Source organism: Pleurodeles waltl, chromosome 2_1 (assembly GCF_031143425.1).
Source record: "Pleurodeles waltl isolate 20211129_DDA chromosome 2_1, aPleWal1.hap1.20221129, whole genome shotgun sequence".
Lineage (NCBI taxonomy): Eukaryota > Metazoa > Chordata > Amphibia > Caudata > Salamandridae > Pleurodeles > Pleurodeles waltl.
In genome coordinates this window covers 391,594,237-391,618,571 of record NC_090438.1, presented here as the reverse complement: position 1 = coordinate 391,618,571, position 24,335 = coordinate 391,594,237, and the positions used below count along the sequence as shown (strand labels likewise).

At 47.7% G+C, this 24,335-nt stretch overlaps 1 protein-coding gene across 5 annotated transcripts in view; it reads right to left on the bottom strand.

The window, feature by feature from the left end:
- The window catches only part of PCDH19 (protocadherin 19), a 211,627-nt gene extending 189,205 nt beyond the window's left edge, over window positions 1–22,422 (bottom strand). For 2 of the 5 annotated variants that reach the window (XM_069213045.1, XM_069213083.1), the window contains exons 1-3: window positions 18,567–20,817; window positions 15,545–15,574; window positions 14,561–14,888 (exon numbers count right to left, since the gene is read on the bottom strand). In XM_069213045.1, the coding sequence (XP_069069146.1) occupies window positions 14,561–14,888; window positions 15,545–15,574; window positions 18,567–20,707 (2,499 nt within the window). In that variant the 5' untranslated portion in view covers window positions 20,708–20,817. Of the gene's footprint in view, window positions 1–14,560; window positions 14,889–15,544; window positions 15,575–18,566 lie in introns of all 5 variants that reach the window. The other 3 variants (XM_069213065.1, XM_069213074.1, XM_069213055.1) reach the window with 2 other exon arrangements.
- Window positions 22,423–24,335: the final 1,913 nt, after the last annotated feature.

Below are 24,335 nucleotides of genomic sequence, written 5' to 3'. Positions count from 1 at the left end.
CTCTTCGTTGCGGGCGTCGGCCACTGGCCGACGCCCACACACCCTCCCTGGTGCGGGTCACGACCAGTGGCCGACACCAGGAAGGGTATCAATAAATCCTCGGGTGCGTCGCACCCGAGGATTTATATTTTTTTTTAAACCCCCCCCGGGAGACACGGAAGCTTCCGTGTCTCCCCCCGCCCCCCACCCGCCCCTTTGTGACGTCAGCGCGCCGCTTTGATGGGGAAAACGGCCTTTCCCACGTTCGGGAAGGCCTCGTAAGAAAGGGGAGACACTCCCCTTTCTTACGAGGCCTTCCTGAAAGTGTTTCCTGGCCCCCGGTCGCAGCTGTGCTGCGAACGGGGGCCAGGAAACACTTTCAGGTTTCCTGGCCCCCCGATCGCAGCACAGCTGCGATCGGGGGGCCAGGAAACACTTTGAAAAGGCCTTGTAAGAAAGGGGAGAGTCTCCCCTTTCTTACGAGGCCTTCTCAAAGTGTTTCCTGGCCCCCGATCGCAGCACAGCTGCGATCGGGGGCCAGGAAACACCACTAGACGCCAGGGATTTCACTTTGGGGGGGCGGCCCCCTCGGAAAACGGGCCGCCCCCCCCGGGGGCATAATTAATAAAAAAAAAAAGGTAGGTGCCCCCTGGGGGGGGGGAGGGGGGGGAGGTGCGATTGCGCCCCCCCCCCAGGGGATTGTTTTTTTTTCATAAAAATAAAAAATAAATAAAATGACAGGGGGTTGGGGGCAATTTTTTTTTTAGATGTTGAAGGGTTTCCCTGGGGGCCATTTTGGCCCCCAAGGAAACCATACAACAACTAAAAAAAATAGATCTATATATAGATCTATATTTATATATCTATGTAGATAGATATATCTATGTACATGGATATATCTATAGATATATCTATGTACATAGATATATATATATAGAGGTAGATCTATATATACCAAAGAGATTTATAAAGTGTGCTACTCACCTGTGAGGGTCTCAAGGCGCTTGGGGGGGGCGGGGGGAGGGAAAGGGGCTGGGAGGTTCACTGTTCGAAAAGCCAGGTTTTGAAGCCCTTCCTGAAAAGAAGTAGGTTTTGGGTCTTGCGAAGGTGGGTTGTGAGGGCGTTCCAGGTTTTGGGTGCAAGGTAGGAGAAGGATCTGCCCCCGGTGGTGGTGTGTTTGATGCGGGGGACAGAGGCGAGAGAGAGGTCAGCTGAGCGGACGTTTCGTGTGGGGGTGTGGAAGGTGACTCTCGTTGAGGTAGGCAGGGCCTGTGTTGTGGAGTGATTTGTGTGCGAGGATGAGGATCTTGAAGGTGATCCTTTTGTCAATGGGGAGCCAGTGGAGGGATTTGAGGTGTGGAGAGATGTGTTCGTGTCGGCGGAGGTCGAGGATGAGTTGGCTGCTGAGTTCTAGATGCGTGTAGTTTGCGCTTGAGTTTTAGAGTGGTGCCGGCGTAGAGGGCGTTTCCGTAATCAAGCCTGCTGCTGATGTGTGCGTGAGTGACAGTTTTTCTGGTCTCTGTGGGGATCCATTTGAATGTTTTTCAGTATACGGAGTGTGTTGAAGCATGAGGAGGTGAGAGCGTTGATTTGTTGGGTCATCGAGAGGGAGGAGTCTAGGATGATGCTGAGGTTGCGTGCGTGGTTGGCGGGGGTGGGTGCAGGACCTAGAGTGGTGGGCCACCATGAGGGGTCCCAGGTGTTTTTGTGTGGGCCAAAGAGGATTATTTCGGTTTTGCTTGAGTTGAGTTTCAGGTGATTGGCTGTCATATATATATCACTTTTGTCAATATGTGTGTGGTTTCCCTGGGGGGAAAAGGGTACGACTTGTCTAGTGGCAGTTTTAGTGCCATAAAGAAGCGCAGAAGGTTTATATGCCTACTGCAAAGAGCAAATCTGTATTTTATGTAAATAGCTGAGTACATTAGCAAAGTCTATGGAGAGATGAAGGGCACTTTTGCTGGGTGGTAATGAGGGAATCCGAGGAGGAGGGAGTGGGAGCACCAATAATGATTGTTGGACTGGGCGCAGGAGGTGCTAAAGACTGTGACGAATGGTATGTGACAAGGTGTTTTTTGAGTGTCTTGAAAGTACGTGCTGATTGAGGGAAGAAGCGCAGGTAAGGTGGCCTCTACTGTTGCACGTATCTCACACACCATCGATTTTGTGACTGTCTACGTAGGCTAGTGTTTTAGAGCAACAATTTAGCCAATAGCAGAGATGGCATCTTGATGGATGACTGCTGCCTGCACTCGGGTTATAGAGGACCGCTCTGACATAGGATCAGAGACTGAGACATCAGATACTGAGACAGCATCTGAGGGATAGGACAATGGCGCAGACTCTGGGAGTGATTTTTCAGTCAGAGGAGTCCCATTCGATAACTCCTCTTCCAGTACATTATGAGGGAGGTGATGAGGACAGTCCTGCTGTCCCTTCGCAAGCTGTTTGTGCAACTGGGTAATAGTGGGTTAGGCCAACCCAGAGAGCAGGTGAATGCGGCGGCAAGCAGAGAGAGAGTGCTCTCTTGGGAGCTCCCCAATTTAGTTCAGCCCCAAATTCCACCACCCAAATCATATTGTGGAGACATCAAAATTATCCATGGCAAAACAAACTGGTTTTGTAAGGCAGGCACCTGTGTTTTTGGTCCTGGATTCGGCGGCCATATAGAGAAACACACTAAACCCAAACATTTCTGGAAACTAGACATTCGGGGGAGTCCACAGAGGTGTGACTTGTGTGGCTTCCCCAAAGTTTTCTTACCCAGAATACCCTGCAAAGCTGAAATGTTGAAAAAAAACTCAATTTTTCTCGCATTTCTGTCACACAAACTACAGGAATATGCTGGGATCCACAATATTCCTACCACCCAGTGACTCCTCACCTGTCCTGATAAAACACTACCCCACTTGAGTGCCTACACCTAGTGTCTGTGTCAGGAATGGATCACCCCAGGGTCAACAGCTGCCTCACGTAAGGACCAACATTGACCGTTGTGTGATCTATTCCTGTCGCAGGCACCAGGCCTAACCACACAAGTGAGGTATCATTTTTATCGGGAGGCTTGGGGGAACGCTGGGTGGAAGGAAATTTGTGGCTCCTCTCAGATTCCAGAACTTTCTGTCACCGAAATGTGAGGAAAACTTGTTTTTTTAGCCACTTTTTGAGGTTTGCAAAGGATTCTGGGTAACAGAACCTGGTCCGAGCCCCGCAAGTGACCCCTCCTTGGATTCCCCGAGGTCTCTAGTTTTCAGAAATGCACAGGTTTGGTAGGTTTCCCTAGGTGCCGGCTGAGCTAGAGGCCAAAATCTACAGGTAGGCACTTTGCAAAAAACAGCTCTGTTTTCTGTGATGTGTCCACGTTGTGTTTTGGGGCATTTCCTGTCGCGGGCGCTAGGCCTACCCACACAAGTGAGGTATCATTTTTATCGGGAGACTTGGGGGGACGCTGGGTGGAAGGAAATTTGAGGCTCCTCTCAGATTCCAGAACTTTCTGTCACCGAAATGTGAGGAAAACTTGTTTTTTTAGCCACTTTTTGAGGTTTGCAAAGGATTCTGGGTAACAGAACCTGGTCAGAGCCCCGCGAGTCACCCCATCTTGGATTCCCCTAGGTCTCTAGTTTTCAAAAATGTACAGGTTTGGTAGGTTTCCCTAGGTGCCGGCTGAGCTAGAGGCCAAAATCTACAGGTAGGCACTTTGCAAAAAACAGCTCTGTTTTCTGTGATGTGTCCACGTTGTGTTTTGGGGCATTTCCTGTTGCGGCCGCTAGGCCTACCCACACAAGTGAGGTATCATTTTTATCGGGAGACTTGGGGGGATGCTGGGTGGAAGGAAATTTGAGGCTCCTCTCCGATTCCAGAACTTTCTGTCACCGAAATGTGAGGAAAACTTGTTTTTTTAGCCACTTTTTGAGGTTTGCAAAGGATTCTGGGTAACAGAACCTGGTCAGAGCCCCGCGAGTCACCCCATCTTGGATTCCCCTAGGTCTCTAGTTTTCAAAAATGTACAGGTTTGGTAGGTTTCCCTAGGTGCCGGCTGAGCTAGAGGCCAAAATCTACAGGTAGGCACTTTGCAAAAAACAGCTCTGTTTTCTGTGATGTGTCCACGTTGTGTTTTGGGGCATTTCCTGTCGCGGGCGCTAGGCCTACCCACACAAGTGAGGTATCATTTTTATCGGGAGACTTGGGGGGACGCTGGGTGGAAGGAAATTTGAGGCTCCTCTCCGATTCCAGAACTTTCTGTCACCGAAATGTGAGGAAAACTTGTTTTTTTAGCCACTTTTTGAGGTTTGCAAAGGATTCTGGGTAACAGAACCTGGTCAGAGCCCCGCGAGTCACCCCATCTTGGATTCCCCTAGGTCTCTAGTTTTCAAAAATGTACAGGTTTGGTAGGTTTCCCTATGTGCCGGCTGAGCTAGAGGCCATAATCTACAGGTAGGCACTTTGCAAAAAAACAGCTCTGTATTTTGTGAAAAAATGGGATGTGTCCACGTTGTGTTTTGGGGCATTTCCTGTCGCGGGCGCTAGGCCTACCCACACAAGTGAGGTATAATTTTTATCGGGAGACTTGGGGGAACATAGAATAGCAAAACAAGTGTTATTGCCCCTTATCTTTCTCTACATTTTTTCCTTCCAAATATAAGAGAGTGTGTAAAAAAGACGTCTATTTGAGAAATGCCCTGCAATTCACATGCTAGTATGGGCACCTCGGAATTCAAAGATGTGCAAATAACCACTGCTCCTCAAAACCTTATCTTGATCCCATTTTGGAAATGCAAAGGTTTTCTTGATACCTCTTTTTCACTCCTCATATTTCAGCAAATGAATTGCTGTATACCCAGTATAGAATGAAAACCAACTGCAGGGTGCACCTCATTTATTGGCTCTGGGTACCTAGGGTTCTTGATGAACCTATAAGCCCTTTATATCCCTGCAACCAGAAGAGTCCAGCAGACAAAACGGTATATTGCTTTCAGAAATCTGACATCGCAGGAAAAAGTTACAGAGTAAAACATAAAGAAAAATGGCTGTTGTTTTCAGCTCAATTTCAATATTTTTTTATTTCAGCTGTTATTTTCTGTAGGAAAACCTTGTAGGATCTACACAAATGACCCCTTGCTGAATTCAGAATTTTGTCTAGTTTTCAGAAATGTTTAGCTTTCCGGGATCCAGCATTGGTTTCACACCCATTCCTGTCACTAACTGGAAGGAGGTTGAAAGCAGCAAAAATAGTAAAAATGGGGTATGTCCCAGTAAAATGCCAAATTTGTGTTGGAAAATGTGGTTTTCTGATTCAAGTCTGCACGTTCCTGAAAGGTGGGAAGATAGTGATTTCAGCACCAGAAACCCTTTGTTGATGGCATTTTCAGGGAAAAAACCACAAGCCTTCTTCGGCGGCCCTTTTTTCCCATTTTTTTGGAAAAAACTAAATTTTCACTGTATTTTGGCTATTTTCTTGGTCTCCTCCAGGGTAAACCACAAACTCTGAGTACCATTAGAATCCCTAGGATGTTGGAAAAAAAGGACGCAAATTTGGCGTGGTTAGCTTATGTGGACAAAAAGTTATGAAGCCCTAAGTGCGAACTACCCCAAATAGCCAAAAAAGGGCTCAGCACTGGGGGGGAAAAGGCCCAGCAGCTAAGGGGTTAATAGTGCCGAGGCCCTGCCTTTCGGACATTTAGGAGTCAACAATTTTATGCGTGTTGTGCCCTCTAGAAGCTAAGGAAGAAACAAGGTGTCCTTTGTGAAGTAAACCAGAATACTTTTGGAAATACCCTGAGGAAGGGCATTGAATCATATGGTATAACCTGGGGTGCACTTAACATGGCGTATTAAAAATGTAGACTGCCACGTGTGGCTCGTCTTTTGAGGGCTACTACTGCAAATATTTCATTTCAAGCCTCAGTGGTGCGGTGCATTTGCTGTGGAATAGAGTTTCAATGACTCACTGGCCATTTGTGGTGCTTTATATATGTGCTGCATGGCGGCTGGTGCTGGCACACCACATTTAAGGCTTAAAGGCTGAATGTCTGGTAATGAATATCCAGATGGACCACTGTGTCCGCTGCCTCTTCCGACCCAATAGATCTACAATTGAGTACATACTGTGGTCACTGCTTTCAATATCTGAAGGAACAGTCACATTACATCTGCTGTGCTCAGCTTCGTGATCACCCTCCAAAAACAGAGGGCCTGATTTAGGGCTTAGTGAATGAGTTACCAATCACAAATGTGGCCTACATCTTGGGATATCCATCATGTCTGTGATGGAGTAACTCATATTTCAGACTCGAAGTCAGGCCCAGAGGATCAGAAAAACTTAAAGAATATCATCAATGCATCTGTGAAGTGCTTTCGTTCCTGTGATGCCATACCGATACACACAACAAATGAAGTCAATACTCTCCAAATCAGAACACCTTATAAATACTACCTTTCCAAACTGCAAATCACTTTTACACCAATAGTTTTTCATTTCATCATATATGGGTGAAACTTTTTTTTAAAATGGAATCATAACATGGCTATGTCCCTAGACACAGTTTGAACAACCAGAATGCAGGAAGGACACAAGTGCCAATCATTAATCTCTAAATGGAAAAGAAGTCAACCTACCCAAGATCATCTCTTCTATACCAGCTTTTGCCCTTAACAAGTGACTGTGGGCATCTCTTAAAGATCGACAGACCACAACCACTCTCTTTTCACTAAAAAACCAAACCAGTGTGGTTTTCAGTGAAGCAAAACCCAAATAGGAAATGTATACCAGATTGTGTTGACTGGCAGTGTCATGATAGGGAAGGCTACAGGTCCGTAGATGCCTTGGGCATGACTCAGCAGTTCCCTAAATTGCCTTTTATTGTACAGCAAACTGAGATGATACTACTTAAACCTTCGCATTCAAAAGCCATGGCATTATCTAGTGAAATCAGAGCCCCTTTTCTGAGAAGAGGACAGGGTATTGGGTTGAATCTCAGATACTTTGCACTGTTACACTAGGAAACTCATGTTCAAAAGACGTGCCCTCTGCAGAGTATATGTTTTCTTTTATCAGACCACTAAAACAGGCCAGATAAGATTTATCCTTGTCTGCTTAATCCTGACATCTCAGCTGGTTCATAATGACTTCAACTAATTGTTCCTAACTGGAGATTTTATCATCTATGTGTTGAATCCACAATAAAGGTGAACTCGCCGAAAGGTAGGGAGAACTATAGTGGTGTCTGCTGTAGCTTGCTAGACCTCAGTGCTGTTTCACACTAGAGAGCATGACTGTACAGCATACATGGGTCACTGCTGACACACGCAATAGAGAATTCAAAGACAATTCTAAAACTAAAGAGCATGTGCTCATCTTACACCGACGTCAGCATTGCTTGTAACTGGAATTAGCAAATAATTTTACAGATATGATTTTTGTGAAGTACACAGTTGGAATAGGTGATCAAATTCTAAAGCGGTCTAACAATCCTTTTGTAAATGATTGACAGTGAAGTGTTCAGCAGGACAGATGTCTCGATCATTTTCAACATATCTGTGATCAAAAAAGCTCTTTTACGAACAGGATTTGAACCATCAATGTCATGTGTCCTGAGAACGGTTATGTATCACGTCATAACTGTGTTGTTGTCCCTCTCTCATCAAAAACAATAGCCTGGTTAGGGTGTCTCATGAACCCTACCCCCACACAACTGCACCTGCAAGGTACATCTGAAGGTGAGTAGATGGGTGTGGCACGTCCTCTTTATGTAATCATATTGCTATGTATAGGACCAGTTAGAACCATTAGACCTCAGAAGATTAGCTCAAGCTTGGGAGGAGGCATGGGAGTGGGGTTGGGGGGGGGAACCAAACACACCTCGTGTGGAAAAATTCAGGTCAAAGGATGTGACATTTGTGTTCTCTCACTTTGCTGTCAGTTTGAACTGCACGACTAAATCACAACAGTCATAGGCTTAGTGTATTTTATTCTTTAATTGTGCAGTGTTACAAAGGAGTTGAGTCAAATTTTTGATACTTCAGAGCACTAAAGTGTATATGACAAAGCAGAATACTTCAGGTGGTGGGTGGAAACTGTCCAGTTAAGGGAGGGATATCTTGCAATGCTATTGGTGTTTAAGATGATGGTATCTCTGCAGTCTGAGCACTAAGGGCCTGATTACGACCTTGACGGATGGGATACTCCATCACAAACGTGACGGATATCCCGTCGGCCGTATTACAAGTTCCATTATACACTATGGAACTTGTAAAACAGAGGGAGGGATATCTATTACGTGTGATGGAGTATCCCATCCACCAAGGTCGTAATCAGGCCCTAAGTCTCCACTCACACCCACTAGGCAGTGACTGGCTAACAGCTTGGGTAGGGGGCATGGATAGTGTCTACTTTCAGTCCCCTCAGTGCACACCACGGAGAATCCTGCTGTTTGTAAATAAGCTGCAGTTGTAATAAAATGAGATCGGGGAAATGCATCAGCGAGAACAGCCATTCACGAGAGCATCTCCTCCCAGGGGACCCTGTTTTAAAGATTCACAACTGTTAAACTAAAAGCTTTCTTCATTAAAGACGAGCTGCATATCAAAACAATCCCGATCCGTCTTGAGAGACAAGTAGCCATTTTAGAGATGTTTGTGCATAGAGTTTGAGAGCTCCTGGCTGCCTAATGTATCTACACTTAGGAGAAAAAACGTTTCTAGCATCAAAGGGATTTTAGAAACGTATAACCAAATCAGCGACTAATAAAATAAATACTATTTGCACTAAACCTAGACAAAGTGAGCCAATGCTGGTGCGTTTACTTGTGAGTCAGGATTACATCTCAGTGGTATAACTCTATATGTAGACTGTATCGGAGAGGGACAAGCTGAGAGAGCTGATACTCAGAAGGCGCTACATGCTTTCAAAAAATGTCTGAAACCTGGTTTAATTGCAATATGAAGTGACAGGCTTCGAAAGAGGACAATTCCTGAAGAAGAATGTGACAGAAATATTATGTGTCCAAATGTGGGATTTCTCCTGGTCCATGCTAGGTGGGGCTCGGCGAGAAAAGTGCTTCAGTGGTCAAACTGGCATGCTATGACTGTTGAGCCATTGCAAAGGTCAAGGTGAGAGGGAACTATGAGGTACTGCGCTATATTGCTTTTACTTTTTAGTCTCACTTTTATTTATGCCTGTTATTTACAGTCTCTAGATGTAAATTATTTCCCTTGGGCTCTGCTTCCAGGATGTCATCAGAGTACTGCCTTTAAAGTCCACTTAGCATCTAAATCTTAATTTAATTTTAGCAAACTAAACAAAATTAAAAATAACCTAAATAAATCAAACGTGCCCTTTGTTGACAGCTCACACCCGGTTCAGATACCCACCCACTTCCAAATCCTGCCCAGTGATCCTGATTCATCTCAGTTCCCAGACGTCATTGTGCATGTGGTTTTTAATACACTTAGACATATGTGTCACTGTTAGTAGTTGAGTTGCATGTTTTCATCTCTACCCACAGGGAAGACCCACCTGGGACTGGGATGTAATCAGTGTGGAAGTGTTAAGAGACAGCTTGACCAAGTCTGACCTGTAATCATGTAGAAGGCAGGAGAATGGCCAGTTTAGATGTTCCTGACCGACCATAAATATTTATCTTCTGCTCTGGTGGGCAGGATCTTCTCCTAGCCACTGTAAGACTGGGGGATGCTTTGCACAAGCTCTAAACTAGGATTCTGATGAATGAGATAGGTGCAAACTCTAAACTCCATGAACAACGCTATGGAAATCGGAAATCACCACTGAAATCTAAGCCTCCGCTATCAAACTATGTTTTTCTATGTGCACCCTTGGAAATATTGAAACAAAGCCACTTTCAGTGTATTGTTGCACAAATATGACAATTACCTGAGTTGTCATCATTCAAGCGTGATTTTACAATACATGATCAGTAACATCAAATGTGTATACTTAACTATTAAGTACAGCCTTGAGTGTATAGAGGAATACTGATGTTTCTAATGTTTAACTCACCTGCTTATACATGCAGTGTGCATGTAATGTAAGTAAGCATGCAAATATATGGTGAAAGAAGTGTCATTTGCCCCAGGGCATAGACATGTGATAATAGTGTTGCCAAGGTACACCAGTGTGTCCGTACCGGACCCTCAGTTGTTTACTTCAATCATAGCGCCTTAGCTTTATCTCATCTTAGTAAGACATAAGACGCATGCTTATTCAATTATTACACTTATATATTGGTGGTTGGTGCCATTCTCCCCGAGCAGACCTTGGGCGAGTTAATAACTTCTTCCAGTTTAGAAGTGCTTTCCGTTTTTATTTCTCTCCTGCTCAGGCCTGAGCCCCGAACCATGCTTTCTAATTATGAGACGTAGAGCACTTTCTGAATTCGGCCCCGCTGAGATCTAGGACCTTGCTTTAATTGTTTCCGTTCAGTCCGACATCCGTTGCGTTATTTGTCACTTCTCAGACCTGGAATCCTTTATTTCCTTACCACCAGTCAGGCCTAGCTACCTTAGGTCCCTTGTATTATTTTTTTCTGATTAGACCTACATATCTTACTTTATTCATCACTTCTGAGACTCTGAGACCTTGCATAACTATCCCGGCTTCCTTCCCCTGCAGCCACTTTCTTCACAGGGTGATTTTAAGCATCTGCCGGGCATCCTCGTACGTCTGGTATTGAGAGGCTTAATCTGGGGTCTTAAAGCAGGAACTCAAAGAGGCATTTGTGCATCTGACCTGCTGAATACGCAGAAGCAAAGATGGGATTTGGTGCACGTGAGGTCTGTGGATGAAAAGGACCTCCACATATCTTCCCTTTCTCCGGCCACTGCCTGTGTCTAGCGAGAACTGCTGCTATTACTATGACCACGGATTCGTCATCTGCATGCCGATTTCCCACCATGCCCTGCGTGGGCACACCCCTGAGCTGCTATCCACAGGCAGAAATCAGAAAGGGTCCCCTACATGTATGCTGAGCTCAAATAGATTTCTGACATGACTCGTCGAAAGTTTCCGAGTTCTGTCGATAGAAAGACCAAAGGCAGCAAAACGATATGCATGTTAAAAATAAATAAATGAAGCATCAGAGGTCTGAAGCCAAGGCGGAGACATAATCTCCTGTCCCCTTTCATTACATGCTAATTCGGCGTAGCCCCTGACTTCAGCGTTTCGTCAGAGCTGGTGTAAACACTGCGCTGTAATTATATGATAGGGCTGGATCCGGCATTCAATTATTTGATTTCTACAAACAGCTCGGAGGGCTCCTTTGCATACCACACGAGTCATAAAACTGCTTCAAATCTCCGTCAGGGGCAATTACCATATTCCTGATATCCATGTACGGAGGTGCTGAAAACATGTTGTTTGAAGTTGTCACAAGAACCCTGCGCTACATTACACCCTTTATTCAAAACGTTTAATAAACAAACAACCACCGTATTTCTCTGAAATTCTTGCACTCGACGACGGCATTCATTCTCCCATTTACCACTCAATTCCTGGATCTCGTCGACATATTCACCCAACAAAGCGATATGAGACGTAGAATGCATGGCGCTTCCCGTCGATGAAAGGGCACTTTGCAGCAGCTGAGGATAGCAAGTGTCAGTATTTCCCACAGCAATTGTTCTCGGTTGAAAAGACCTCAGAAAGATGAAAGGACGAGCCAACCCTGCTAGGACTCGAGCCTGTGACATACAGTTCACATGCAGCGTTCATTTGTAACTGGTTAGCGTGCTGCGCTGTTTATAGCCGTATCACGCCAGATCATTTCTATTGTGTTTTTAGGGGGTTCGTGGAGGCTGCTCTCGAGGGCATCTTTCGCTCTCAGATTACGTTAGTAGCCCTTTGTGCCGCATTCCGTGGCCAGTCTGGGTGTGGCTTTGGAATCGCACGCACAAGGATTTTAACTGTTGTTACACACCTGGGGCCGTTCTCTGAACCACAGCCCTTGCTCCAGGCAGGGGCAAGACCTCCACTGACTAAAGAGGTTTGCCGCTTTACTGTGGCGCCCACTGCGCCCACGGATCACGCCTGCACCCGCTGCAGCGTGTCTGCGCAGTGCCGGCGCTCTCTGGCGCGGTCGTCCCGCAACTAAAGCTCGGCAAAGATGGGTCTGAGGTTAAAGGTGGGGAAAGAAAGAGAGAGATAGTTGGGTCAGGGGTTAGAGGTGGGGAAAAAGAGAGCGAGAAAGTGTGCGCCACGGAGGATGGGTTACTGCCATGCCATTGAAAACACCAGAGGATTTGGTGGCCACGTTGTACATGTGCGTACAAGCAGATTGACTTTTTTCCCCTCAGGCCGGATAGCTGATCCATCTGCCCATCTACCCCTAAAAACAGACCCTGGTCCTCAGGTTGCCTGTCATCTTTTGCGTGTGTGTTTGTGTGTGTGTCTGTGTGAGCGCGCGCCAGAAACGAAAGACAAATCAGCTGCGCTTTTTCACATTAGATACATTCCAATTCTGCACGTAAATGCTCTACTAGAGCGAGTAACAGAGCCCTGGTATTTCAACAATGGCAGAACGTATCCACGAAGAGAAAACTAGAGTGCAGCATAAAGCAAGTACGCACAGATATCGGAAAACACACAAAACACCCGTAGATATGTCTCACATTTTTCCTTCTGTGGTTAATACACTATTCCACATTTTCAAACAAGGGCTCAAACTAAAAATGTATACGAATACCGAGGAACTGGGCTTTACCAACACTGCACATTGCCTCAAATGCCCCGTAGATAATGCACATCCATAAATCATAATCGACATTCACAGCACACAAGGCATGTTCATTTTACTCAACTAAGGATTCCCAGAAAACCTCCTTCAATTCTATGCGAGTAAGAATCCTTTCATCCACACTACTGACGTCAACGTTTGTAGGCAAATAATTACATTAGCATTTTTTCAGAGATCATGGATAGCATACATAGTACTTAAAAAAAAAAAAAAATCAGTTTTCTTGGTTGGAAATACATTACAAACAGGCGCACATATATATAATACACACATACACATGAAAGGCAGTCATATGAGGACAACTAATGGAACATATGTGGTATGAGACACCTTTATCTGTCTCAGTCACACACATATTTACCACCAACCGCCGTGCTTAGTTTATGTGCCAGAAAAACTCATGTAAATACTCCCCCAAAAAACATTGAAATTGCACTAAGAAAACAATGATTTTATTCCCTGGTGTTCATGATTGTGGGCATCAGGTGCACACACACCGTGGTTCCAGGGGTGTCTAATCTGCCTTCCTTTAAAGGGGTGCGGAAGAGTCAATCGCTCACAGCTCTCGCAAGAGAGATAGTAAATCACACATAGATAGCAACGGATGATGCTGTGGGCTCCCCATGGCTGCTCAGACAAGAGCCAAGCCCCATGCAAGGTCTGGCTTCTCCACACAAGAGCTGAGCCTCTAGACTACACTTTACTGGACATGCTAGCGCCAAGAGCAGCACTGCAGGGCGCAATGCTAACACAGGGATGAGAAGTTATTTGTAATTTAAAGTAACAAATAGGTGCATCAGCACACAGCTCATTGCTGGCAATCAAGTATCTATTGGGCAACAAAAGCATGTGCCAACCAATTGATCCTCGTGTGTGGATGCGACCCATCTGTGCCCCAAATCCATTCTTCCAACAGGCCAAATGCCTCTGTAGACTTTAAAGAGATCACCATCCCAGCAGAATTTATACAAATGTTTCCCCTCAACTGACTTCAAATGGATGATTCTCCCATCACACTTGCATCACACTCGTAAACATTGTTCACCACCACTTCCTTGTATAAACTTCACAACCCAGCAAACCCACACCACAATACCAACAACATCTTACTTGAGAGTGATTAAATCCGAGTACATGTCCATTAAACTCAGAAATGGTCCAACTCCAGTGATTTCAAGTGGAATATTCTTATATCAAGCATGCATGAAACGCTTAAACAGGGTTCAAACCATTTGCTCTTATACATGGTCAGAGCCAAACTAAATCTCATTACATGAACCCCTTTACCTCCATTGACTCAGTGGTATCACCTCATAGCACATATGCCTCAAACTTAAATAATTTCATTGGAGTTTTCTTCAAAAGATCACTACATCAACCTCCTAACAAATGATCCAAGTCCAATGCCAGTGATTTTAGTGCAGCTACACAGACAGAAAGCCCTGTCACGTTCATTGTGATGGTTTGACACTATTGATCCTAATGATATCACCCGACCAACAAATGCCTATAGCTCCCAATGTCCAATGACTTAAATGAAATCACCCTAAAAACATATTACTCAATTCTTCTTGAAGGTCAGGAGGATATGATGTACTGCACATTAATGCCACTGCACTGGCTGCAAAAGGAAGAGTAGCACCATTTTAACTAAAACCAATGTAGTGGAAAAATGAAACACAATGGACACAACAAGCGGATAGTGATAGTGACACCGAGCTTAGATGGCAGAAGGATGGCTAAGGCACTCAACTACACATGGCATGCTTTGAAAGACCAAGGGCAGGGCAAGGGATGCGAGTCATACAGACAGTACACTTGTGCTGCTCACTCACCTCGGGCAGTGGCATGCCGTTGATGATCAGGTCCGGCTGGGGTGGGCTTTGGTTGGTGAAGGTGTGGTGGTAGGTGTGGTTGGTGCCCGTGTTTCGGTTGTTCTGGCTCTCCACATTCAGAAAGGTGCTCTCGGAGCGGCGGCACCCCAGGGGAAGGGTCTGCTGGTGGTAGTCGAAGTAGTTGAGGGAGGAGGTGAGTGAGGAGCAGCTCACCACATTCATCTTGTCTGTCTCCTCCACATCTCGTGGCACCAGGCGGATGTCATTCTTGCTGAGCTTCTTCTTCTTATTGGCTTTCTTCTGGTGTCCATAGGAGTATTCTGCAATTCTGTATGGGGGAGTGAGAGAGGAGAAGCAAAAACACAAGTGTAATATCATGAACAGCCAAAGAAGCATCAGCACTGTAGAGGTGGTGTTCCTAGGTGGTTAGGACTGTTGTAAGTCTCTGCTTTGTGCTGAGAAGTGATTGCTACCTGTCACTACCATCAAGTGCCTTGAACATACGTGCATTTGCTTTATTTGTTAGCAAGCAGGTCTCATTGTCGAAATGCCTTTCTGGATTTATACATGCCCCTTGCATCATTTGTGTTTCACTCTCTGGCCTTCCACTAATGAGGTCAGCAGTACAAAGGTTTTATATTTTAGATCATGTGTTTTGCTGATCTCTTTTGCTAGTCGTTTCAATGCATGGAAAGTTCTATCTGTCTTCCAGTGCGTGTACAAGCCAGTGCTTTGCCACTGCCAAGTGCTGTGTATATGTGTCTGTCTAGGAATGTTTTTGTGTTTACCTGTGCATGTGTGTTTTTGTGTTCATCTATGTATGTGTGATTGTACTTTTATTTCTGTCTGTATTTGTGTGTCTGTGTGTCATTGCCTCTGTGTTGGTTAGTCTGCGTGTTTGTGCTTGTTTTTTGGTGGGAGTTGTGGGTTAGTGTATCTTACATAATTTCAAACCTTGTAGATACAATCGCTTTAGATACACACCTTTGATTACATCTTCTAAAAATGATGCGCCTGTAAGGGGAGAGGAAGGGAGCACTGAAACGCATTTAAGGAGCGAGCAAAAACACAATAGTCACTCGGACATACAGAGCTTTTCATGAAAAAGGACAAGGAAAACAGTTTCCACGTGGACTATTTCTGTGACTCTCCCCGCCGTTCGCCCCCAACATGTTTCTACAATAGACAGTAACTTCTCTCACACTGGTAGGGGGCACACCATGAGTGTTTAATACTCAAAATATATGTAGAAATGTAATACGACCCTTCGTGTTAGATACCCTGTAAAGCATGTCAAAATTATTTGGGGGCTGGTGGGCAAAAGACCCTCCACTTCACTGATTTAGTGGCTGTTTCAAATTAGTATGGAAGTTATTTCCAACATTACTTTTATTTGTACACGAGTAACAAAAATGTGAATTTACTGTATGGGGACAAAACACCTATTGGAGAAGTGGCGTATTTTTTTCACAACCTGTTTATACCAGGGTACCTTAAAAAATGGTCATTTTTTAACATGATTGTTCTCATTTGGAGTGGAGCTAAGAATGGTTTGTGGGTCACGAGGCAATACCACAAACGCAGAATGTCATGTTATGGCAGAGCCAAAGGGTGCCACACATGGTATCTTTCAGTGATGCCTCGAACATTGAAGACAGCCGCCAAACGGTCCCTGGTGAGTGTGCACGGGATCCCGCAGCAATTATAACACGATATTTGATTTGAGTATCATTGCATTGGGTTAGTTACATTCTGCCCCATCGCACAAATACAATTGAACGCGTCTGTTGCAACATACGTGATTTCTGGTCAGAAACCAACTATACAACACGGCATTTTAATAAATACAGAAATAAACCCTCCAGCCAGAATACCATACAGATTGTGCAACACACTCCAGGCAGACAAATCATGCGGAAATGATATGCAATACTTCATACATGCTTTCTGAGGAATTAACATACAAGATGCAAGCTACGTAATCGATTTGAACATGAAATGAGAGAAGGGGCGCATCTGCTTTTCACGTTAACCTCTAGATCTGACATTTGCTATGCTAATAGCTTTACATCACAGTTCCTTGGAATTAATAATGACAGCTGGGAAAGAGTTTTTTGCAGTGTGTGGGCGGTGAGTTATACAAGTGCATGTTTAGCTAATACTGATTGGTGGATTATTGTACGATTGGTAAGTTTATTTGAGATTCCGTAGTTAACAGAAAAACCTGGCCCTGTATGGAAGATGTGCACATCTAAATGTATAGCCCGCATGGCAGGCTTTTCTCAGTTTGGCAATGACCTGACATACCTAATAGAAGAGCTTAAAACTACACGAAGATGCAGACTCCTCGCAGTGCAGAATTTGATGCTAGGCTTCACTGTCAGTTGGTGACCTGACATGCCTAATGGAGGAGCCCACCTCTGCACGGAAGATACCCACTTCTCACAGTACAGCCTTTGATGCTAGTTTCCACTGTCTCTCAGTGACCTGACATAGCTAATGGAGGAGATCATCTCTGCCAACTCCTCACAGTGCAGCCATGGTGAAATGCTCTACTCGCTTTTGAACACACTTTGCATTGCCGAGACAGAGTAATAAGTGATTCCCAGCCACTGCTGCGAAATACAAGTCACCCAAGATCACACTAGAAAATCATCACTGCCGTGATAGTTTTCCAAAGGCACGACTATATTAGTTGGTACCTCTTCCCTCAGAACGATGCGTATGAGGCGAGCTGAAGTCACAGTTTCACTGGAAAAGGGATGAGACCGCGCGCAAGCCAGCGGAGAACCTCTCGCAATACACCAGCTTGGAATTCACATGTGAGTGCCTGACATTTGTCTATTAAAGTTCAGAGTCATCAAACTTGATACTGTTGCGTTTAAACGGGAAATAGCATTTGGAAAATGCCCAACGCAAACACGATGGCTAATTTTTTCACACTCGAGAGCTACCATTAGCCACACCTTTTGATACATTTACGGCGATGACAGCCGCTGCGTTATTAAGGTACGCTAGTTCGAGATAAATAAAAAGAAAACAATTAAAATGCAACGCAGACCCTTCTAAATTCACTCATCAAAAAGGAAACCAGAAATCATTAAATAACCCGAAATGCAATGTATATGCAATGTGTAAGGGATACTTGTTTTCGTTTTATTTTATTGCAGCGGGGAAGACAAGTGTTCATACTGAAATGAAAAGCTCCATAGATATATGTTCAGAAATATGAATCTAAAAATTATATTTGCACTTTATCTTACGGTCGGTTGGGTACCAGCTCGCATTGTCTGCCTGAGATTGTCTTCCTCCCACGCTGCACTGTCTGATTGAAGAGCCAACACTGCCCTCTAGTGGGCAACAGACGTTAACATGGCACAAGCTCATCTTTGACGAAGTTTTGCTGGGCTCTGTTGCTAACGGTATGTGAGCACCTGGGAATCCTCGCAGCAAGGCGATGATCCTCCCGTGTACAAAATAAACCCCACAGCCAAAATATACTGCTTTAACATTTTCTGCTACCTTACTATGTAAGCAGTTAATAAACCAGTTCTCATGGCCAAGAGTTAAACCAGGACGTCGTCGTGTTTCTAGTTATGTCTGGAAGTTGCATGAATACTAAGTTCTTTTTCACTTAATTTGAAATTGCCGTGTTTAAGGAAAAGCGTCTTTATTCCCGAAATGCTAATAATTTATCGAAATTGGCAATACATGCGGAACAGGGAGTGTCACTTATTATTAACACTTCGACGTGACAATGGTAAATTAATACGGCCTAATCACCCTGTATTCACCCTCCACAACAGATTAATTTCTTTCCTTTGTGTTGGGGCGTTTGGGAGAGCCTTAAGAGCAGGAGAGATACTTGGGTAAGTGTTTTTTTTTTTTTTTTCAAACAACCTTGCATATTTTAACTGATTTATTCCTAATGAAACATTCCGAAATTCAAACAATACTGTAAGGCATGCCAATAATGTGCAGAGGCCGGCAAATGAACCAGTTTTACCTGCAGTTGTAGGTTCGGATCTCCTTGTTGTCTCGCTTGCACTTTACTGCCACAAAGATCATAGTCACGAAAAGAATAGCAGCGATAGATCCCAGGGCGATGATGAAGATGAGGGACAGGTTCACGGAGCCCAGCGCCTCCTGCGCGTCCAGGGCCGGGGACAGGTAGATGAGGATTAGGGCAGAGGCTGACAGGGACGTCTTGCCGTGGTCGTGCGCCACCACGATCAGCTCATAGGTAGTCTTGGCATTCTCCCCAAAAGCCCTGGTGGTCCTGATCTCGCCGTTCACCTGGTCTATCTCGAAGTAGCCCCTGTCTCCCTCCGAGAACTCGTAGGAGATGCGCCCGTTCTCGCCCTCGTCGTAGTCGTCGGCTTTGACCACGGTCACCAGGTAGCCGGCGCCGGCGTTGCGCGGGATGTACACCTCCGAGGTGCCGTTGACCAGCGGCGGGGCGCTGATCACCGGGGTGTTGTCGTTCACGTCCACCACGATCACACGCACTGTGGCATTGCTCTGCAGCGACGGGTTGCCCCCGTCCTTGGCCATGACTTTAAACTCAAAGGCTTTGGTCTGCTCGTGGTTGAAGGAGCGCAAGGCGTAGATGTCCCCGGAGTTGGGGCTGATGGACACGTAGGTGAACACTGGCATGTCCCTCACCTCGGAGGGCACGATCTGGTAGGACACGCTGCCATTCAGGCCCAAGTCCGGGTCCCGGGCGGAGACGGAGAGCAGGTGCACCCCGGGGGTGTTGTTCTCCTGCACGATGACCTGATAGTAGGGCTTCAGGAAGTGCGGGTGGTTGTCGTTCTCGTCGGTGATGCGCACCGTGAAGGACTTGGTGGACTGCAGCGCGGGGTTCCCGCTGTCCTTGGCCTGGATGGTCAGGTTGTACTGGTCCCGCTGCTCCCTGTCTAGCCGGCCGTCCACCAGGATGGTGGAGAAGCTCTCGTACTCCTGCAGCCGGAAGGGCACGCTGCCCAGAAGTTTGCAGAGCACCCTGCCGTTGGCGCCCGAGTCCCGGTCGGAGACCCGTACCAGGGCGATCACGTAGCCCGGGGACGCGTTCTCGCTCACCTCCACCAGCTCGCTGTTGACGGACAGCAGGTTGATGACGGGCGTGTTGTCGTTGACGTCCACCAGGTTGACGGTGACTTTGCAGTGCGCCGGGATGGAGTTGGGCCCCAGGTCCTTGGCCTGCACGTCAATCTCGTAAACGTGGCCCTCCTCGTAGTCCAGGGCCCCGCTGACCGAGATGGCCCCGCTCTTGGGGTCGATGCGGAAGAGTTCGCGGGTCTTGTCAGACACGTAGCTGTTGAAGGAGTACACGATCTCTCCGTTGCTGCCCTCATCGGGGTCCGTGGCGTTGAGGTCGATGACCGGGGTGCCCAGGGGAGAGTTCTCCTGGATGCTCACGCTGTAGGCCGGGTCGTCGAACACAGGGTTGTTGTCGTTGGAGTCGATGATCTTGATGTTGAGCTCCACGGTGCCGAAGTTGGGGGGATCCCCGCCGTCCAGGGCGGTGATCATGTAACTGTAGTGGGACTGCGTCTCCCTGTCCAGGCTCTTCTCCACCACCAGCTCGGCGAAGCGCGAGCCGTCCCCGCGGGTTTTGATCTCCAAGCCGAAGAGATCGTTAGGGGTGATCTCGTAGCCCTGCACCCCGTAGCTGGCCGAGTCCGGGTCGTAGGCGCTCTCCAGCGGGATGCGCGTGCCAGGGCTGGCCGTCTCCGAGATCTCCAGCTCGATCTGGTCAGTTGGGAAACTGGGTGCGTTGTCATTCAGGTCCTTGATGTCCACCTTAATGACACAGATCTCCATGGAGCTGGACATCACCTCCAGCGAGATCACACACTTGGCGCTTTGGCGGCACAGCAGGTCGCGGTCGATCTTCTGCTTGGTGACCAGCAGCCCAGAGGGGTTGATATCCACCAGGTGCGGGGCTGAGTTGGAGACCACCCGGAAGGTGGCCGCGGGCTGCCGAGGATCCAGCACGAAGCCCGCCTCTTTGGCATCCTTGGCAACGTTAGCAATGACTGTGCCCGCTCGCTGCTCCTCTTCAACCGAGTACTTCAGGTTGATCAAAGCTCGGGTTCGAGTCCATGAAAGAGCCACAAAGAGCAGGAACTGCAGGACATCCATAGTTACCGGGGCACGTAGTCTACACCCTGGGGATGTGGGAGTGGGTCAGCAAGCCTCATGCACCTCGGGTGCGAGGCACGGAGACCGCCCCTTGGGAAAGTGTGGGTGGTCCAGCGAGACTCAGGCACCCTGGGTGCTAGGAGAGTAGGTTAGCCAGGCTCAGTGTGCAGACATATGCATCATGGGTGCTAGGAGAATGATGCAACAAGGTCCAGTGCGCAGAGGTCCTCACCTCGGGTGCCAAGAGATGGGATGAGGCGCAATGTTAGGATAGAGGGTGGCGGTAACACTCGATGACTGTGTCAAGTGCCCGAAAGGCAGCTAGTGAAAGATGCTGGCTGAGTGGTACACTGAGTGGCAGGATTTGGAGTCTGGAAGGCACTCTGGAGGCCAGCTCAGAGGGACACTCAGAGGGTGCGGAAATGTCTGGTGAGGTTGGCTAGCTGGTACTGTATGGAAAAAAAGGCAGATTGGGTATCAGGGAAACCGAGTGAAGATGGCACTGAGTGTGCCAGGCGCAGGACTCGGCCACCAGCGCCTAGCAGTCTACCTCGTATAAAGTTAAAAGGAGAGAAGAAATCGACCCTCACTGCATCTAACGTTTCAAAGTGAGGGGAGAGAGGGGGATCAATGACACAAAAAATAAAACTAAAACGGGCGCTGTCCGTGCTGTTCTTGGCATCTGCACGCCATGCGCAACCTAGCTGTACAGAGGACCACAAATGACTGCGGAAGGGCTGTGCGCTTCCAGCGCGTCCTCATGGCGAGGGCTGCATCTCCGGCTCAGGTCTCGGAGGGTGCACCAGGTGCTGGGGGGCGTCCGACCATGGCAGTCCGGCCGGTGGGGGACAGCAGCCAGGGGTCATGTGATGGAGCAGAGAGATCACCGTGAGGGGGTGAAGGAGGCAGTCTGTTGGGAGGGGGTGCAGTCGAGGCAGACGCGGCTCAGCCTACACAGGTGGGTGTTCAATCCAAATATGTGGGGGTTGAGTCCAAACAGGTGGGGTGTCAGTCCAAAGAGACGCGGTCTCAGTCCAGCTCGAGGGGGGTTCAATCCAGAAGAGCCACACTCAGTCCCGAGGGATGGACAGCCGCCCCCTGCATCCAGAAGGCCAGCCCTTGCAGTTGGACGCTCAGCCCCGGGTGGCAACAGCCGTGCCGCCCTTCTCTGGCGCGCACAGAGCTCCTTTTCCAGGCACACAAGACGCCGCTGTCCTCTGAGAGTCATTAAAATGCAACTGAGAAAGTCCTCGCAGCCTGCGAGGGGAGTCGGCTTCTGGGCAGGGGCGGCATCCTCCACAAGTTAACACCAGACCCGCACCTGCAGCCAAGAGACGGACGAAGACACAAGCAGCCAAGTGCCTCCGAAGTGCGGGGAGTGGGTGCAGATCTCAGCAGGCCGGGGAGATGGACCCCTCTCCTTTTGCGCCAGTCCCCGACAGGCCTCACGGAGTATCTGGCAATCAGTGCAAACACAACATTTCAGCCAGGGTAGGAGGGGCACTGCTGCACCAAGACCCCCAGATGCCAAGCCTCGTCTTCCGCCAAAGAAATCCGTTCCAAGTGATGCACTCTTCTTTCTGCCCCTTTGCTTAAGTTAGTACAGTGGAATTATTCCCAGAGCAGAGCCCCGTCCGCGGCGGGGGTGCAGGGGCTGTGCACGTTGCCGGTGCAGTCCTGGCGCTGTGTCTCTGCCCAGCTCACAAGCTCTCACTGCTGCCTCCGCAGCTGCTGCAGAGCACTGACCGAGCGGAGCCTGCGAGGGCGGGGCCTGGGGCGGGCCCAGGCCTGGTACATGCCAGCCGGCGGCCAATCGTACGGCCAGAGGCCTCACACTGACAGAGGGTTGAGGGGACTGTGCAGGGGGCGGGTCGGGGATGAGTGGGGTCCAGGGAATCTGAACTGAGTGAGAGACAGAAAGTTGCCGAGCGGCTAGGAGGAGGCGGCGGCGCTGCAGTGCTGGGCTGTGCGCCCCAGCTTTTCTTCCTACGGCAGGCGCTATTCACGGCGTTCAATTGAGTCTGCACCCCCCTCCCGCGCTCATTTCCATTTCTATTCGTCCCTGTCACTTACCCTTTGAGTCATCACCGGTTAAGTCGAATCCCTCAGAGGGTCTGGGCCAGCTCCTTTTCTACCAAAGGCTCAAGTGGCTGGACTACTTTTGGAAACCCAGCGGACCGGCTAGACGAGCACTTCCATCCCTTTACGGTCCCCTATGCAGTCACACACATAAATGCCCGAGGAGACATTCGAAAACTACGCAATGGATGCCACGTCAGGATTGCCCTCCTCTTTGCCCACTCACGCCTAGGATTTTCCCACAGCGGTTCGAGTGAGAAGTCATTGGGTGCTTGGCGTTCATGTTTGATGGCCTACAGGTGTGAGGGTTCTGTGAGCATGAGTGTCCAGGTGTGACTGGATGCAAGGTGTCAAGAATGAGTCACTGAAGGTCTGGGACTGGGGAATTCGGGGTGTAGGGTGTGGTGGCAGTTGGCAACTGGTGGTCCAGCGTGATGGCACAAGGCTCAAACGTGATGTCAGTGGTGTCTGTTGGCTAATATGTGATGGTAAGGGGTATTCTAGTGTAATGGTAGTGAGGGCTCAAGCATAATGGTACTAGGACCTATGGTTTCAGTGATAAGACACTTGAGATCTTAGGGTTACAGTGTAATGGCACTGAGGTTCAAGAGTGATGGCAGTAAAGATCAAAGGGCCAAGAATGAGGGCACATTGGTTTGGAGTAAATACATCACAGTTCTGGGTGCATGGGGTCTACGTGTGATGTCACTGCGGGACCAGTGGTCCATGTGTTATGGTACCGAGGATCATGTGGTTCAGGTTCTATAACACTGGGGGACAAGTGCTCCAGGTGTTATGGCATCTAGTGGCATGAGATTCAAGTGTGATGGCTATTGGGGCTGCGGATACAGTGTTGCATACCAAGGATCTCAGGGTTTTAGTGTGATGGCACTGAGGGGCTGGTAGTCCATGTGCTATGGCACTGGAGATCATGGAGTTTGCATGTGATGCATGTGATGTGACTAAGGGCCTGGTAGTCCATGTACTATGGCACCAAGGATCATGGGATTCACATGGGATGGCACGGATGGACCAGTGGTTCATGTGCTATGGCACCTAGGATCATGGGGTTCAAGTGTGATGGCACTTGATAGGAATGGCAGCCAAAATGTTTTGTGCCTCCCTCTATTTTCTGACCTCATTTGTGCTGGCTTTATGACTCTGTGCACTTTACCACTGCTGTCCAGTGCTAAAGTGCTTGTGCCCTCTTCCCTAAAATATGAAAAAAGTGACTCATACCCAATTGGCATATTTAATTACTTAGAAGTTCCTAATAAATTGCAGTACATGTGCCTAATGCCTGCAAATTAAATGCTACTAATGGTCCTGCAGGACTGACTGTGCCACTCACCTAAGTAGCCCCTTAACCATGTCCCAAACCTCTCATTGCAGAGCCCGTGTGTCCAGTTTTAAATTGCCATGTCGACCTGGTAAGTTAAATATCTTGTCAGGCCTAAACGTTCTCTTTTTATCCATATGTTACCCTTAAGGTAGGCCCTATGGGACCCACAGGGCAGGGTGCCATGTATTTACATGGGAGGACATGTAC